Genomic DNA, 19449 nt, shown 5'->3' with positions numbered 1-19449 from the left:
TTTTGGATCCTAGAAAGGGAAGATGAAAGAGGCAGCCCAGAGGTACCAGTATGCCTTAAGGAAGTTCCCTCGAGAAGGATTCGGAGAGGACATGAGACCGTTCAATGAACTAAGAGTTTCCCTCTATCTCAATCTGTCTCGCTGCCGAAGAAAAACAAACGTAAGCTGTGCCCCTCATTCCAATCCTTTAGCAACAGACTGTTCTCACAGTGGTGAAGGCCAGCCCTCCCACAGACCAAATCAGGGGACCCTCTCTCTGATTCGTGTGCACATTTCTGGGAACCTGGCATATGGGAAGCTGCTTCTCTTGAATGACGGACATTTGATCGCTCTCACGACCCACCTCTCAAGATGCTGAGAGAGGGCACTTGGTTATAGTTTCCTCTGCTTCAGTGCAAACTGCTCCTCCCCTCCCCCTCCCCAACTGTATGGTGCCAGGAGTGTCATGAAGGGCCCATCCCCAGATTCAAAAGGAAAGGACATGGTAAAGTTCAACTCAGATGTGTTACAGTCTGCCTGGGGCTTATTATGTTTGCTTAGAAGTTGTGCCAGTAACTTTAATTTGTAATAAGTAGCAGCTAACTCAGTTAATTTGTAACTAACAACTAGTAGATTTGTTTCAGTACTTCTCTCTCCGACCTTTCTTTTCTTAAACTTCATCCTGCCACCACCAAATCTATTGGCCTGCCTGCTTCTGTGCCCGTGTGTTCTGCCTTCGGTCCTGTTAGTGTGGATGACGTGGCTGTGCCCCCCTCGGAGGCTGACCCTCCCGTGGGTGCTGGGTCCCATCTGCTCCAGCCTTCTGGTGCACTGCTTCTACCACTATTCTCCTCTCTCCAGAATCATCTGTTTCTGCTTCTCTGCTGGGTTCTTAAGAATATTAATATACTTTATCTCCTAACTTTAAAACTAAACAGAAAAACAAACTTGCCTTGCCTTTCATCTCTCTCCAGTTATGTCCCAATTCTCTGTTAACCTTTAGAGCAAAACTCCTGTTAAAAAGTTGCCTGTAATCGTGTTTCAATGCTTCTTTTGACTCATGTATTTAAATATTGACACCAGGACTTTGGCATGGCAGAAGAATTTGCTTCCAAGGCTCTCGAGCTGAAACCAAAGTCCTATGAAGCCTTTTATGCCAGGGCAAGAGCGAAGAGAAACAGCAGGTACTGTCTGGGGTTAGATGTGTGACTAGAGAAGCCACCTTGTGCCTCTGTCGTATCAGAGCTGCTGGCTGACTCTGGGGCTTCTGACTCATAAGCAGCCCTCAGGTGCCTCTCATTCCTTTTAATATTAAACTGGTAACTTCCAAGAGGCCCGGTTGTGGATGTTACTAGCAATGGCTAGACGTTTATTTCTCTTGACAACTGAATAACTGTTCCTCCCCTCCAACCCAGCTGACACTTACTGCAACATGAATTTCCTAGATTAGTCATACTATCAGTGAAGCTGCCAACTAGAGACATTAAGTGGAGGTGGTGGGGAAAAGGGAGGAGTCATATAGGACTTTTGAGTTAGAGGTGGGCATGGTGAAAGGGGAGGGTGAAGATCACTTTACGAGGGTTCTGACACCCCCCAATTTATGTCTGTTCTCATTCCCAGCCCAGTGGTCTTTATTAGAGACACAGGGCGCTCGAGTCGCACAGATCTGGGTTGGAAGTCAGCAGTCCCACGTAGCTGAGTAACGCTGAGCTAGTTACATGGGTCCTGTCCACCAGTGAGTGTTCAACCCTCACTCGGCTCCCTTCTCTTTCCTGTCAGCAGAGCCGTTTCATGAACCGTTGCATTCAGAGCGTGTGTTTACGTGGCTTGTGATTTTATCTTCTCTCTCCACATGCAGGCAGTTTGCGGCCGCTCTGGCTGACCTGCGAGAGGCGGTGAAACTCTGTCCCACCAACCAGGAGATCAGGAGGCTCCTGGCCCGCGTAGAAGAGGAATGCAAGCAGCTCCAGAGGAGCCAGCAGCAGAAACAGCAGTGCCCGCCCCCGGCCCCCGCCAATGACTCGGATAATGAGGAGGAAGCCCCAACCCCTGGACTGGATGACCAGTTGCATCTGGAGGAGGCGGAAGAAGAGGAAACTTCTCCACAGGAAGAATCCATTTCCCTGACTCCCAGGCCCCAGCCACCTGTCCCCTCCCCGTATATCCGGAGCCTTCAAGAAGGGTTGCAGTCCAAAATAAGGCCAGTCTCTCCACAGAGCAGGCCAGGAGCCCCCCAGCCCCCGAGGGAGCCCGTAATGCAGCCGGGGTTGATTATGCAGCCCACCAAGCAGGCCCAGATCGTGAAGACCAGCCAACATCTGGGTTCCGGACAGGCTGGCATGAGGAACGGTGGCACAAAACTGCAGGTCTCGTCTCCGAATCCTCCCCCGAGCCCTATGCCGGGTAGGATCACTGTAGCTCCCGCTGGCAGCAGAAACCAGCATCCGGAGAGAGCAGGCACCTTCTCTGGGGGGGCGGGTTCCGGCCGCTTTGGAGAGCGGCTGGGCCCGGGCCACAGCGTCCAGCCGCAGCACAGTGAGAGTGGCACCGCATACCCTCTACCAAGCAAGATCAAAAGTGCAGAGCGGCTTCTGTCTCACGCCTCCATGGCCGTGGATGTGGCCCCTCTAAACCAAGGTGGGCCCGCGAGCTGCAGTGACATGCGACACCCAGCTTCCCTCACCAGCTCGGGCTCTTCTGGTTCTCCCTCCAGCAGCATAAAGATGTCCAGTTCAACCAGTAGTTTGACTTCAAACAGCAGTTTTTCAGATGGCTTCAAGGGCCAGGGACCAGATGCTCGAGTCAAAGACAAGGCCGTTAGCCAGGGTCAGAGCGGCACAGCCGAGCACAGGCCGCGCAATACCCCGTTCATGGGCATCATGGATAAGACTGCGAGGTTTCAGCAGCAGAGCAATCCTCCCGGCCGCACCTGGCACACCGCGGTGCCGGAGGGGCTCCTGACAAACGCAGCTTCTGCAGCTGGCCTGCAGTCCTCGAACTCGGAGAAGCCCTCTCTCAAACAAGCAGCAGGATATAACAGCCAAGCCAAAACCTGCTCCGTGTCTACCCTGGGGGGCGGTGTGCACAATGGGGCGCAGGTGAAGGAGCTAGAAGAAAGGAAGTGCCAAATGCCAGCCCACTGTCAAGATACCAGGATTACCAAGACTGTCTCTCATCTGTATCAGGAAAGCCTCTCTAAACAGCAGCCTCACATCAGTAACGAAGCCCACAGGAGTCACCTTCCTTCAGCAAAACCAAAGCGATCATTCATAGAGTCCAATGTGTGAGCCGAGGAGAGACCCGCTGGTAGAATTTGAAAAACAATGTGTTGGCTCTTGCTAATTAAATGTTTTTTTATGAGGAAAATTACTTTTTAGCCATGTATTTTTTCTTTTTTTCCTTGGGGGTGGATCATATTTATTTAAAATACAGAATACCGTTTCCTTGATAAATACCAGAAGTCACCATAAATAAGAATGCTAACCAGAATTGAAAACTACAATTAGTTATGCCTGTTACATTAAAAATTTTAAGACAGCCAAGAAGACATTAACTCGTGCTTTTCTCCTGTGAAATTGCTTGGTTTTTATCACTTTTCTCCTAGCCTTAGCTATGTGATAAAAAATCATATTTCTTAGAGAATATAAATGTTTAGTCCTTTGCTATGTGGTAAAATCACATAAATGTCTAGTGATAGGTTTAACTCTTGACTAAACAGCCAGGTGATGTGTTCTGGAAAAGATAGAATTTTCAAGTTACAGTTCCATTGAGTCAAATTCCAATTTATTTATACACACACACACACATATATATAATTAAGACCCCAGTGATTTCTAGATGAGTATGTGTGACTATAAATGTTATAGAGCTGATTATTTTTTTAAGGAAAGTATGACAACAGCCAAGTCTTGTTCCCTTCATAGCAGTTCCCTGAAGAAGATGAAGCACTTACTTTCAGTGTTATGGTTCTCATTAATCGTATTTCTGTAGCACCTTTTATGGAGCTATATTCCCATTTCAAGGTGTTTCAATATTTGGAAACAGTGTAAGCCATTTGGAATCATGATTGGTGGTCAAGTTGGATTTGGGCTAGAATACTAAGAATATATAGCATTCCCGGTGACACGTAAATTAGCTTTCAATTGGTTCCCCAACTGCTTTTAACAGTCGTAGCACTCCTGGAACAAGCCTTCCAAGGTCCTTGAAGGACAATATTTAATTTGGATTCCTAAGGTCTAGTTCATTAGTTGCTTTTGTTTTATTATACAATCATTACTTTATAGTCACATGTTGTACATATTAAATAGCCAAGTGTATTCAGACTTGTAAATATAACTATTTCAAGTAGTTAACCTTAAAAGAAAAGTCATATATTTGCATGTTCTTTGTAAACGTCATCCATGCTGGTTATTGCACTGAACACTATAATATTATGGCATGTTAACAGTGTACCAGTAACGGCACTTTATTTCCTTTATATGAACACCTTTGAGGTGCTACTTAAGTTCAGACTGATGTATTATTCATTTGTAAAGATAAGGTACAGGAATGAACCTTGGCTTAAAGGTATTTTTATATGAAAATGGTGTGCTATTGAAGGATGTTGAAATGCTAGTTTGAGAGAGAGGTGGGAGTGTGTTTTATATGTTGGGATGTGAAATCTATTTTCTAGAATTGGGGAAAAGGAACCTCTATATTTACAGAATGTTTTAAAATTAACTTGTTGTAATGAAGTTCCTGTGAGCGTCATTGTGGTTTTGTACGAATAGAAATCTGGTGTGATTCTTCAACATTTGTTCCTGTTGTATTTTGTACGACTTTGTCATTTTTTTATAGGCTTTTCATGAGTTCTGCTTTAACTACTATGGCTTATTTATTGTTCTCTTTAATATTTGTGAGTTTTACTCTTTTGTTATGTAGTTTTGTTTCTGCACAACTACTGTACTTTTCCACACGGAATAAAGACTATTAATAGAATTTGTTTTGTATTAAATGAAACCATGACTAAGTAGAGAATGCCTTGATGACAGCTATCTGCCTTGCTTTAATTCTGGGTGATCTTACCCTAAAGAAAATAGTGAAAAGCCTGATTTTATAGTAATACTACCAAATGAATATTTTTTCATTTAGTAATAATTTTTAAACAAGAGTGACAACTTCTAGAAATCCCAAAACATTCAAGGGTCAAAGTTTGTCTTTTTGCCTCAAATAGGGGAGAAAGCACAGAGAGCATTCTATAATTTTCTCATCTGTTTTTGGTGTATGTTTTTACTGGCAACAGGATAGCTTTCTTTAACTCTCAAACATTTTGGCAACACAAGGAACACTATCAGTATGAAAGTTTGTTCTTCACATTTGTATTTTTCTGTTAAAAGTGTATATTTGTCTTTATACCTACATATTTCAGCTTCAAAGTAGTTTGAATGAGAGTGAACATTAAACTGTGTTGTACTGTAATAAAATCCTGACTTGGATCTTAAGCCTAAGCATTCTCTGTACTACTGCAGGCTATTGTGTGGTTACTGTTATTACTAACAAGGCTAAGGGTAGTATTTTAAGTCCTTCTTTACAGGTATATATTTAAACTAAAGGTTAAAAACCACCTGGGTGGGAGGGCAAAGTGTTTCTGGCTAATAAGATAATTGTTGTTGGGTGACTTTTCCTATGAAGCTGCTAGTGTGACCACTAGTGGAATTTATTACATACACATTATGATTTTGATATATTCTTAGGAAAGATAAGATTCTTGGTTCAGTCGTGCCAAGAAGTCAAGTCTCCTGGGGAGGCTACTGGCCAGTCCCAAGGAGCAGGTGTCTGCCGCTCCCTGTGGTCCTGAGCAGATGGAGGGGCCTGGAGAGTGCAGCAGAGGGTTTGTGTGGTGTCCCTTCCTGTGGGCAGTTTCGGATTTGGTTTAGTTTTTTGTTTGTGTGTCTGTGGGGAGGGGGAGCTGTTTGGCTTTGGTTTATTTGTAAGTACTTCATTTGGTAAATTATTGCCATCTTAGTCTGTAGCCAGTTTAACAGGAAACTGTCCTGGTGAAATGTAGAAAAGACAATCACCTCTAACAGTTAAAAAATAACCAACCTTTTATTTTTCTGTAAATGATGATTTTTAGAAATTTTTATGTAAAACCAAATAGCCTCCTTTGGAAAATAAGTCTATCACTTTATCAAAACAAAAGATACCAGGTCCAATGGTGGGCTCTATCAATTAAAGTTGAATTACATTAGCATCCTTTCTCTAGAGAGTACAATAGCAAAACACCTTTTAGAACCTTTTTGTCCTTATAAGAAAAAAACAAAACACTTCTATAATCATAGACTGTGAAACCTAGCTATGACACGAAGTAAAATCCAACAATACATATTAGGATGACAGAAATTGTACAAAGCAATTAGAAAAGGCATTTGGAGATTGCGGTGGTAGCTAGGCTTCCCACCTTTCTGTGAACACAGGGCTTATTAGCTTTAAGTTTAAAAAACATAGGAAAAGACTGACTAAATATATAAGGTAATTACACCACTTTTCCCCTTTGATTTCAAAGTTTTCAAATTTTTGAACAATTACAGCAAGGGTTTTGGGGGTAAACACACAGATTCTGGGTCCCTGCCTGCCCTTCAGTTTGATTCTAACAAGTGTTCCCGCTAAGGGCTTCCATTCTGGTGAACGACTTCTGACAGGTATGTAAAGGCAATGCAACCACAACTTCCTGAACTTGAAGTTTTCTTCTAAGTGGACACTCAGTGTTGTATTAAATATTCTATTGTGTATAGTCCCCCTAGCTTGGAATATTATGTGGGAACTTCAAGAATTCTACATCCAAAAAAAAAAGGCTAATCTGCCACTTTATATATTTCAGCAAAGTTAACTTGATATTCATGATAATTTATTACACTGAACTTGTACAGTGGTTTTGGACAATGGAGAAAATTACCACCTTGAAAATCTAGAATCCAACAGAATTGCTCATTATTTAGTCATAAACAAACTACAATTATTTTGCTACAAATTATCTTTAGAAAAGGATTCCAAAGTGTTATCAAATGAATGACTATTAACTATGATTTAAATATGTTATATTCTAGATTATTCCAATCTTTGATTGGAATGGGATATGACCTATATCTAATAAAATTGAACGTTGCAGTTTAAAGTCAGTAAAACTTCATTTCTCTAGAGGTTAAGATTGTTTTTTCACTGGTAAAAAAAGGCTTTTGTAAAAATAAAGAGGTTAGAATGAAATATAGATACTAATTATTTTTATAGGTAACTAAATTTAAGAAGTTTACCTTCTCCTTCCATTTTGCTTTTAATGTTCCAATAGTATTTACCTTTAAATCATTCAAATGAGATCAATGATAAAATGTAAATAATACAAAATAATACAAATTTTATTTTTGATGAGTCTCTAGCCATCGATTGATGGCCATTTTCAGAGTCCTATTTGGTGTAAGTACCACTGAAGGAAGAGTAAGATTTGTCATGGGACTTGTTCGCTTATTTTTGCTTATCCAATTTTCCATTGCTTCCTTTTCATACGAATAGCCATCTGAAAAAAAAAAAAATACACAAATTACTTGCAATGCAGAAAAAGGAAGTTAGGATTACTAAAATGAGTTGGGTACAAAAACTCCATTTTCAAGGTCTTTATTGTGATTTAAGTGGTATTACTGTCAAAATACTTCTGCAACAGTACCCTAAATTCTACCACTTAAGATACATTAAGATTGCATAAGTTGCTTTGAACAGTGTCCATATTTTACTGATTCTTTTTCGACACTACAACTGAAAACCCTGTCAAAATTTCAGATGTATCAGAAAGGAAAGAAGAGGAACCAGGTAGAGGGGTACCGAAGATACATTAGAACAAATGCCAAGTCCCGCTAAGGACTTGAAAGTAAAGGTAATTGTGATGCAAAAATAAAAAATACTTACTGGCTAAAAATTTTAATACCATGTGCTTGCAAATTTCTTTGCCTTTTGCACATGTAAAGATTGGAGTTTTGCTAACCCTTTTATACTGGTAGCTCTTTCCTCTTAAACTGAAAATGTTAGTTCCTTATTACATATACACATTAACCTCTTCACTTTAATCTACAATGCGTACAACTGTCCCAGACAATGCCTATTTATTACTAGCAGAAGAGATCCACTAGAGTTGTGTACTTGCAAAGCTGAAAATCATGTGGAGGAAACTTGTTTGGTTCCACTGCCAGCGTGACAGTTTGGCCAACGTGCCTCCCGTTTCCTCCTCTCCTCCCAGTTTTTGAAGATCGGTTTCCATGCCTCTAACTCTGTGCGCTTAAGTGGTTTCAAAGTGAAAACTATGAAATGAGGTATATTCAGAGTCTATTCTATCTGTCCAACCCACGTACCCTCTCTTCCCCTATGGGTGACCACGGACATTAGTTTTTCATTTATCCTTTTTGAAAATATAAGCAAATGTGTGTGTACACACAGTACATACGCAATCGTACATAAAAGCTAACATGCTGTGTACTACTATGTACCTGGTTTGGTTTTTATTTTTTTAACTTTATTGTTGAGAGTATTACTGGTGTCCCATTTCCCCCCCAACTGACCCCTTCCACCTCGCTCCCACCCCTCCCCAGGCCTTCACCCTGTTATGTGTCCACGGGTTATGCATATATGCATATAACTACTTTGGTTAATCTCCTCCCACCCTCCACCCCCCTTCCCTCTTCCCTCTGAAATATGACCATCTGTTGCATGCGTCAGTGTCTCTGGATCTATTTAGTTCATCAGATTCTCTTGTTCATTAGCTTCTTCTTAAAGAAGACCCTTCAACATTTCATGTAGTGCTGGTCTGGTGGTGATGAACTCCTTTATCTTTTCCTTGTGTGAGAAGCTCGCTATCTGACCTTCAATTCCTAATGATACCTTTGCTGGGTAGAGCAGTCTTGGTTGTAGTTCCATGTTTTTCACCACTTTGAATATTTCTTGCCACTCCCTTCTGGCCTGCAAAGTTTCTGTTGAGAAATCAGTTGACAGTCGTATGGGTGCTCCCTTGTAGGTAACTGCTTTTCTCTTGCTGCTTGTAAAAGTCTTTGTCTTTAACCTTTGGCATTTTAATTATGATGTGTCTTGCTGTGGGCCTCTTTGGATTCCTCTTGTTTGGGACTCTCTGTGCTTCCTGGACTTATAAGTCTATTTCTTTCCCCAGGTAGGGGAAGTTTTCTGTAATTGTTTTTTTTCAAATAGGTTTTCAATTTCTTGCTCTCTTCTCCTCCTGGCACCCCAATAATATGAATGTTGGGCCGCCTGAAGTTGTCCCAGAGGCTCCTCATACTATCTTCATATTTCTGGATTCTTTTTTCTTTTTGCTATTCTGGTGGGTGTTTTTTGTTTCCTCATGTTCCAAATTGCTGATTTGATTCTCAGCGTCCTCTACTCTACTGTTGGTTCCCTGTAAATTATTCTTCATTTCAGTTCCTGTAGCCTTCATTTCAAATTGGTCCTTTATTATGTCATCGATGGTCTCAGTTGTTTTCGTAATACTCTAATATGCTTGAGCATCCTTATAACCATAATTCTGAACTCTGTATCTAGTAACTTGCTCGGTTCTATTTCATTTAGTTCCTTTCCTGGAGATTTCTTTTCTTTCCCTTGTGACATGTTTCTTTGCCTCCACATTTTGGCTGCTTCCAGGTGTTTGTTTCTATGTATTAGGTAGAGCTGCTATGGAATTTGTAGAGTGGCTTTGTGTAGTAGGTGTCCTGTAGGGTCCAGTGGCTCAGCCTCCCCAGTCACCTGAGCTGGGCCTTCTAGATGCTCCCCTGTGTGGGCTGTGTGCTCTGTCCTGTTATAGTTCAGCCTCGGTTGCTATTGGCGTCACTGGGAGAAATTGACCCCCAGGCCAATCGGCTGTGAGCAACTACAGCCAAAGAGCTGCTGTGCTGGAGACACCCCTATGGAGCAGGATTTACTTCAGTGGAGCTTTGGTGTTCACGAAGTGCGCCCCTTGAGTGTGTCACTCGTGGACGTGGAAGGGTTGTAATCCAGCGTGGCGGAGTCTGACAACCACCTCTCACCCGGATTTCAGGCAGGTTAGTTCCTCCCCAAGTGTCCCAAGTTCCTTTCAAACTGCTGCCCGGTGTTGGGGCTCAGAGGGAGCACATCTGAGTCCGTGTGGGGGCCCCTTAGGAGGAGCTGCCTGGGACTCCTGCAGCCTGTGCGACCCTCAGCCACAGTCCCCACTGGTTTCACAGCCCGAAGGTGTGGGGACTTCTCTTCCCAGCCCTGGAGCCCTGGACTGGGAGCCTGATGTGGGGCTGGGACCCCTCCCTCCTCCGGGAAACCTCCGCAGCAGAGATTCCCTCCTGTGGCAACTGGGTCTGGGACTGTCTCCGCCCCTCCTACCAGTCTCGTTGCTCCTTCAGCTCCCTATTGTAGGGCTTCTGTGCAGCCGGATTTCAGGAGGCTCTGAGTGATGGTGGTTCTGTATTTTAGTTGTAATTCTGATGTGATTGTGGGACGCAGCAGGTGCAGCTGCTACCTCGGCTGCCATCTTGTTTCCTCCCTGGTTGTTTTTTTTACTTAACTGTACCTTGTTATTTCTTCCCTACTCTACGGATGTATTGATGGACATCTGGGTTGTTTCGAATCTTTGCCTTTTACAAATAGTGCTGCAATGAACATTCTTATCATTTTGGGGGAAATTCCAGAAATAGAACTGCTCCATCAAAGGGTCAACATGTATAATTTTGCTACATAGGCCAATACTTCCATAGGAATTCTACCTTTATTCTTTTCCTACTAATAATGGTGAAGCTTTGGGGAAAGGGAATTTTCATCAAGAGAATAAGTTGTCAAACTGGATTTTTACCAATCTCTCTTGTGCAGCGGTATAGTGTATCAGGTAGTTTCAATTTATTTTATTCTGTGGGAAATAGAACATTTTTCATATGTTTAAGAACCATTTGCTTTTCATAGTTCTATGAACCGATTACTATATTTGGCCCATTTTTCTGTTAGGTTGCCCTTAATTTAGGAAGATTTACTTTTTAAATTGAGATATAACTGACACATAACATTAGTTTCAGGTATACAACATGATTTTATATATATTGCAAAATGATCACAACAGGCCTAGTAAACATCCATCATCACACACAGTTGCAAATTTTTTTTCTTGTCATGAGAAACTTTTAAGACCCATTCTCAGCAACTTTCTAATGTATAATACAGTGTTATTAACTATAGTAAACATGCTGTATATTACATCTCCAGGACATACTGATTTTATAACTGGAAGTTTGTACCTTTTGACTATCTTCACCCACTCCCCCACCCACTCCACCCCCACCTCTAGCAACCACTAATCTGTTTTATGAGTTTGGTGTTTTGTTTTAGATTCTACATATAAATGAGATTATATGGTTCTTGTCTTTCTCTGACTTACTTTACTTAGCAAAATGCCCTCAAGGTCCATCCATGATAACAAATGTCAGGATCTCCTTTTTCATGATGTGTTACATTTTTTTTAACCATTCATAGACACTTAGGTTGTTTACATGCCTTGGCTATTATAATGTTACAATGTCAGGGGTGCAGATGTCTTTTCAAGTTAGTGACTTTATTTCCTTCAAATAAATACCCAGAGGTAGAACTTCTGAATCATATGGTAATTCTATTTTTAATTCTTTGAGGAACAGCCATACTATTTCTCATAGTGGTTGCACCAGTTTACCTTACCACCAACAATGTACAAGGGTTCTCTTTTCTCCACAACCTCACCACCACTTACCTCTTTTCTTTTTGATAACAGCCATTTCTGACAGGTGTGAAGTGATAGCTCATTGTGGTTTTGATTTACATTTCCCTGATTAGTGATGTTGAACACCTTTGTATGCACCTGTTGGCCATCTGTATGTCTTTGAAAAGTCGATTCAGATCCTCTGTCCATTTTTTAATGGGATTGTTTGTAAGTTTGTTTTTTGCTATTGTGTGGTATGAGTTCTTTATGTATTTTGGATATTAACCCTTATCAGATATGTTATTTGCAAATATTTTCTCCCACTCGGTAGGTTGCCTTTTCATTTGTGGTAATGTGTATCACACCGATTCATGAGTGTTGAAACATGCTTACATCCCTGAAATAAACCCTGCTAGATCATGGCGTATGATCCTTTTAATGCACTCAATTTGCTTTGCCAATATTTTGAGAATTTTTCCATCTATGTTTATCAGGGATGTTGGCCTGTAACTTTTTTTCTTGTCGTGTCCTTGTCTGCCAGCATGACCCAGATAACAAAACCCATGTAAAATGGGTTTGGATAAGACCCCTTCTTTCTGTTTTATGAAAAGGTTTGCAAAGGACTAGTTAGTATTAATTCTTCTTTAAATCTGTGAAATATTAACACTTCATCTTTTTTTATTGATTTGAGGGAAAGAACAAGAAAACATCACAACCCGGGCATGTGCCCTGACTAGGAATGGAACTGTGATCTCCTGGATCACAGGTCCATACTCAACCGCTAGGCTGCTTGTGGATTTTGCGTCCAGGTTAGAAAGCGTCCCCATGTCCAGGCTATCGAGGACTTTGCCCACACTTTTGCGTGGGCCTCTGAGCCATCTGGAATTGACCCGAGATGCTCAGTACAGAAGATGAAGCCAGCTTGTCCTCCGTACGGCTGCTGAGCGGTAAGAACGCCACTTGTTTAAATTATTTTCCCCACCGTTTTAAAATGCCATTTACGTCATTCACTAAATTTCCAAATGCCCTTGGATCAATTTCTGCATTTTAAAAAATTATTTTCCATTGGTCTATTCACGTGCCGATTGCACAGTGTTATTTAGAGGCTTTATTTACAGCATGTTCCCACATCTGGTACTGGTCGTGCTAGTGACAGTTCTCCTCATTCTTTTCCTTCCCTAGGTTATGTGTTGTGCTCTTTCCAATGGAACCTAATAATCACCTTGTGAATCTCCAGGGAGAAACCTCAGAGTCTTTCCTATCACCGAGTTATGCTTTCCATTTGTTTTAAGTATACTTTACAGGGATGTTTTATAGTTTTGTTATGTCTGGTAAGTTTTGCTTTTGTCTTTGTAAATTAAGTCCTCTGTTAAACCCTTTAACTGCTTTGTGTTTACACGTATCAAGGGTATTTATTCCTCTTTGATTTAACTTGCTGATTAACCCTATTAACCTACTGCCTCTCAGCTACAAACTCACATTTCTTTTTTGCCAGCTGGCTCCTCTCAGCGTTGTAGCTGGCAATGGCCCTTCAACCTGGCAGGAGTAGTTGGTTACACTCTCCAGATTTATTTCCTTGCTTGTCAGTACTGCCCAAATTTGTCTTCTTTCCCCCTTTAGAGAAACTAGCACCAGTTGGGTAGCTCCCCTTTCTTAGAGGCCTGGGTCTGAGAGACCCATGTGAGCCTCTGATAACCTCAACTTCCTTTTGTTCCCTGAGTCCTAGAGATGGTAGATGCTTCCTGCAGATACTCAACTGCCTTTTGCTTTTGTTTAAGATGTAATTCGCATACTATAAAATCCACCACTCTGAGTATGCAATTCAGTGGTTCTTAGTATAACCATCACCACTATCTAATTTTGGAACATTTTCATCACTCCGTAAATAAACCCTGCACCCATTAGTAGTCACTCCCTTGGCAATGACTAATCTATTTTGTCTCTGTGGATTTGCCTGTTCTGGACATTTCCTATAAACAGAATCATACAATATGTGGTCTATGGTTTCTGGCATCTTTCACTTAGCATAATAATGTTTTTAAGGTTCATCCATGTTACATCTGTAAGTATTTGTTCCTTTTTATGGCTGACTAATATTCCATTAAATGGATATACCACATTTTATTTATTCATCCAGTGATGGGACATTTGGGTTATTTCCAGTTTTTGGCTATTACCAATAAGGCTACTATGAACATTCATGTACAAGCTATTATAGCAACATATTTTCAATTCTCTTGGATATACAGCTAGGAATACAATTTCTGGATCACATGGTAACTGTCTAACTTTTTGAGGAACTGCCAAACTGTGTGCAACAGCACCATTTTACCTTCTCACCAGCAATATTTTAGCACATACTAAACAACACGTTATTTTCTATCTTCTTTATTCTAGTCATCCTAGCATAAAGTGGTATCTCACTGTGGTTTTGATTTTCATTTCATCTTTTCTAACGCTTACTGGCCACTAGTATACCTCTCTGGAGAAAAGTCTATTCAAATCTCTTGCCTACTTTTAATTGGGTTACTTGTCTTACTGTTGAGTTGTAAAACCGGTTTAATTAGGAAAATATACAGCAAATCCTCGAGTAATGTAGTTCTGTTTAACATCCTTTAGTTATAATGTTGATGAGATGGTGTCAGAACTTTAATGCCTATAGTAAAATAGGTTCTGTGTCCTTAAGCAAAACAACATAAAACCAATCAGCAACAAGGACTTGCTGGACTTAATTTTATAAAAAGCTGAGCATAATGAACCTCAATTCTATAGAATACAATCACACTGGCCTATTACTGATAAATGATGTGTGTGTCAATATTACTGTGAAATAGTGTGAGTTCAATGAGAGCTAATTCACTTGCCACTAGGCTAGATAAATCAGATAATAGCAGGGCACAGGTTTATTATTAATCTCTTGTTATTGTGTTATTTTTCATGGTGGTTTTTGGTGCTTTAATATGATTATGAATGTCCCCTATGTGTTCAAATAGGTGTATTTTCTACTTTGGACAGAGAGGTATAATCAAGTCTATCCATAATTACGCTTTCTCCTCACATCATCTGTAGTTTGAGTTTGGGACTGCATAGCTAGTGATGGTTATCCTCACTGAGAATCGTGGTCTTCAGTACTATATAGCATCCTGTTCCTTTTTAAATTTGGGGGATGTCTTCATTCTACAAGTATGTAACCCCTTCTTTAGTTGTTTTATTTTGCCTGTCTTTATTTCTCACCTTTCCGAATCCTTGTTTTAGCTTGAGCTTTGTAAGCTAATATCAACTCTTGTCACTCTAGGAATGAGTTAAGACAAATTATTTACCAGTGCATTTGATAATAACATTATAGTAGGAGCTGGTTTCATCTATTTCAATGCTTAAGGAAGTTTGTGTTTTTGATCTACTAGTTATGTTTACACTAATATGGTTATGAATGAAGACACCAAGAATATTATTAGTTACATTGGTTTTTTACTATAAGTACTATTCAAAGTAGCTAGTAGTCTTTTTCTCTCCCTCAGCAACTAAATTTCAAATAGCCTTTTACTTAGGCTTATTAAATTTTTCACATTCTCTCAATTTCATGGTGAGAGCATATTATCATCACATAGTATTTTGTCACCTGTAAGTGAATAACTTTTCCTTGCCTGCTTCCGAGTTGTCAGGTAGCAGCGAATAAATGTCAACTCATTCACTCTATGAAAGTACAGGTTACATACTACAGGAAAGACAGTTACATTAGCCCTAGTTCACTTTAAAGTTTAATATCAGCTTTCCATGGTATTATAAAATAGTGATTCTTTGAAATAATCAGTTTTCTCCTGGTGGCAAATATATTCCCTAAAGCATTCGATAAACAGAAAGCAGGAGTTCTGAGTAGATCTACATTGCTAGTTATATTGTAAGGTTGGAAATAATTCTACCGAAGTGCATCCCAAAGCAGCAAGAGGGTTTATCAGAGATGCAAAGACCACTGCCCCCACAGAGCCTTTCGCATATAAATGAAAGAGCAGTGACACATTATAATAACTAAAAACAATGGATACTCGAAGTTTACTGCAACTAGAGTTAGCTTATTTGCAATCAAACTTGTCACCATGGGAAAAACTGGCAATTTTGTACACTATATATTTTCATTACATTCAGTATTAACTAGGTTTGCTTGTTTTCACTACCTTTTAAATTTTCCATCCACACAGTAGCATCTGAGTCTTGCTATAAACCAAGATCGGTACCAGATAGTTCTAGGGCAATATTTAGTAAGCTCCATTCACAGTTTTATTTCAAAAATCAGTTTAATATGCTCAGATGAATGGATTCTGGTAAAATAAGGTTAGCTATTATTTAGAAGATATTTTCATTCCTTAGACTTCCATTCCTGGAAGATTAAGTGAACCCAAAATTTCTTACGTTATACATAGGGTGACTAGAAGAAGCATCTTTTTACATAGATTTGAAGCTTCCAGGTTCAAAAGGCTTCATCCTAGTTCAAGTGAAAAATATCTCTATTCAAGAAAAAAGCCCATGTGTGGTCCTGGGAAGTGGACAAAGCAAGCCCTGCGCCTCTCTAGAGCTGCTAGAATTCCACAAGTAATACTCCACTGAAGAAAAGCACACAGAGACAACATGCAGGATTAGGATCCCACAAATGTCAGAAAATAGATACAACCTGTGAGTATTTCTAAAATAATGAACAGTATACTATGAAAGAAATATTTAATACTCATACAGTTACCTATATAAACTCATTAATCTGCACAACCACCTTATGAAGAAACGATGCATGGCGTGAACTTTTCAAGGTCACAACAAACAAAGAATGACAAAGTTGGGCTGTGTAACCCAAGCAGTTTGGCCAGAGTCAGTGCCCTTAATCTACATGCTAAATAGCATCAAGGCAATCAGAATAGATGGCTGGAAGGTAGGTCTGAGAAAATGACCTTGTAAGATAGGGTTAATTAGGTTTTTACAGTTTTGAAATGGTGAAAACTGATTTTTCTAAAAAGATTTAACATATTTAAATGTTCAGAACAGACTTGAATAAAAGACAAAAATAGATGAAATGCCTCACTAGTAGTTGTCGTTTCTGTTCCTCACTCCACCCTTGAATTAATTAAAATGTCAAGATTTCCTTTTGTAGCATAACAAAATGACTCTAAAATTTATCTGGAAGTCTAAATGGGCAAAAATTGGACAAGCCAATTTTTTAAAATAATGAAAGGTGAGCATAATTAAAACTAAAAGATGGATAAATTCTTAATACTGATAGGCACTACCAACAGTGATATTTAAATAAGTGTACCTGCATATGCTATGAAGAGTTTTTCTACAGAATTACTTGGAGAACTCTATCAACAGAGTTAAGAGTTAATTTATGGCACATTTATACCATGAAATACCATCCCAGTAGTTGAGAATGAAGTATATGTACTTCTGAATATTATCCGATACAACAATAAGAGCAATTTTTCAAAAGTGTGTCATATCCCATATGTTATAGGACAAATTATAAATGGATAAACAAATATCTGGAAGGATAAACCAGAATACAGAAGGGTCTCCCCCACTTCAAATTATATATATGTAATTTCTGTATAATTTTTCACCAAGCACATGCTGAATTTCATAATTTAAAAGGATGAATGAATACAAATACTGCAAGAGTGCTGAAATATATAGGCAGAAACAGGTCTTGCAGATTTTTGAGGCAGTTAATTTAATAAAGTGCACCCCTTCAAAACACGAGGGGAAAAATACCAAAATAAGGACACACGATCAGTTCAGGAGAAGAGAGAAGAAAAATTGGAAACATGCCGGGAGGAATTATCCCAAGTGTATCAATCACAATATAAAGAAATCAGTTCAATTCTTTTAAAATTGAGGCCTTTTTAAATTAACTCATTCAATTTGTTTCCCACAGGGAACACCTCTAAAAGTAACACAGGAAGGCTAGAAAGACTCTTCCAGGATTATGCTAAGCGAAAAAAGTTTGTCCCAAACAGTTACTTACTGTATGATTCCATTCATATAATACTTTGACATGACGAAATTTCAGAAACGGAAGAGAAAAAAAGTCAACAGAAGAGGTCCTTGTGGTTTGGAACTGTTCTGTCTTGACTGGTGATTGATGCTCAAACCCCCAAAAGGACAAAATTGTGTGGAGCTTAATACATACACGTGAAACTGGGCAAAGTGTATCTCTCTGTTAGATGTGCATGTAAATCTATAATTGCTTCAATAAAAATAAATTGGTGGCACCACAAAAGTTGAGACACACTAAATATAAGGCTTTGGAGCAACTAGAATTCTTATAATGCTGGTGAAAGTGTAAATGGATTCAACCACTCTGAATAACTATGTATATCCACTATATGTTCACCAAAAAATATAAATAAAGGTTCAGGACAACAGTGACCATCAGCAGTAGAATGAATAAATAAATTGTAATATATTCACACATAAGAACTGACAAATTACTGCTTTGTGCAACAACAGGGACAAATCACACAAACATGCTTAATAAAAGAAGTTAGACCCAAAAGATTATAAAAAAATGTTTTATAATGTTAAAAGTCAGGATATTGATTACCCTTGGTGAAAGATTGTTGTATGAAAATTCAAGTTGCATACTTACAAATAAAAAGAGCCAAGCTTAAAACGAATGAGTCGAAATTCACAACAAAATACATTAAATGATGCCAACAAGAATATTTTAAGTTGATAAAAAATGCAGACCTCTAAGAGAACATTCACAAATCTAATTTGATGAACTAACCTATTAAAAGCTAGATATGAATTAATAAAAGTCCATGGTTAAAAATTCTCTTAACAAAGAAAACTCCACATCATGATGACTTCACTGAGAAGTCCTATCAAACACTACAAGAAAACTACAGCCAATATCCCTTATGAACACAGATGCAAATATTACATCAAATCCAGCATACAAACCCTAAAGGTTCCACACAACAAAACAGTTCTAACAAATTTAGCAAAGTTGCAGGGTACAAAATAAACATACAAAAATCACTTGTGGTTCTATACACTAATAAATTTATGAAGGGAATTAAGAAAATTCCATTTCTATAAGTAAATAAAGGAACAAATAAAAGTAAAGATATCCCATGTTTATGGACTGGAAGACTTAACAATTAAAATTCCCATGCTACCCAAAGCATTACAGAGTCAATGCTATCCCTATCAAAATCCCAATGACTTTTTTGCAGAAATATCCATTGTAAAATTCATATGGATTTGCAAAGGATCCTGAATAGCCACAACAAAGCTGGAAAACTCACATTTCCTGATTTCCAAAGTTATTACAAATTCAGAGTAATCAAAACAGTGTGGTACTGCCATAAAGGTAGACATGTAGACCAGCAGAATAGAGTCCAGAAATAAACCCTCACATATATAGTCTAATGTTTTCAACAAGGAAAGAACACTCTTCAACACATGTGGAAAACTGGATATGCACATACAAAAGAATGAAGTTGGACCCTTACCTTATACCATATACAAAAATTAACTCAAAATGGATCAAAGACCTAAATTTAAGAATTAAAACAAACTCTTAAAAGACAAAATGGGGGTAATGCTTCATAACACTGGATTTGGTGATTTCTTGAATATGACGCCAAAAGTACAGGCAATGAAAATAACTTCAAAATTAAAATCTTTTTTATAACAAAAGTTATAACAGAGTGAAAAGGTAACCCATGGAAAGGGAGATATATTTACAAATCATGCATCTGATA

At 39.1% G+C, this 19449-nt stretch overlaps 2 protein-coding genes across 14 annotated transcripts in view; one reads left to right on the top strand and one right to left on the bottom strand.

Annotated features, from left to right (window-relative positions):
* TANC1 (tetratricopeptide repeat, ankyrin repeat and coiled-coil containing 1) overlaps positions 1–5477 on the top strand; it is a 212151-nt gene extending 206674 nt beyond the window's left edge. For all 9 annotated transcript variants that reach the window (XM_081141752.1, XM_081141748.1, XM_081141751.1 and 6 more), the window contains 3 exons: positions 14–160; positions 1063–1163; positions 1838–5477. In XM_081141752.1, coding sequence (XP_080997878.1) covers positions 14–160; positions 1063–1163; positions 1838–3266 — 1677 coding nt within the window. In that variant the 3' untranslated portion in view covers positions 3267–5477. The remainder of the gene's footprint in view (positions 1–13; positions 161–1062; positions 1164–1837) is intronic.
* Positions 5478–6047: 570 nt separating this feature from the next.
* Positions 6048–19449, bottom strand: part of WDSUB1 (WD repeat, sterile alpha motif and U-box domain containing 1) — a 58583-nt gene continuing 45181 nt past the window's right edge. For all 5 annotated transcript variants that reach the window (XM_081141741.1, XM_081141739.1, XM_081141743.1 and 2 more), the window contains one exon: positions 6048–7528. In XM_081141741.1, the coding sequence (XP_080997867.1) occupies positions 7371–7528 (158 nt within the window). In that variant the 3' untranslated portion in view covers positions 6048–7370. The remainder of the gene's footprint in view (positions 7529–19449) is intronic.

Source organism: Miniopterus schreibersii (assembly GCF_964146895.1).
Source record: "Miniopterus schreibersii genome assembly, chromosome: 7".
NCBI classification, from domain to species: Eukaryota; Metazoa; Chordata; class Mammalia; order Chiroptera; family Miniopteridae; genus Miniopterus; species Miniopterus schreibersii.
The sequence above is the reverse complement of the archived record's forward strand: the minus strand, read 5'-3'. Positions and strand labels throughout refer to the sequence as shown.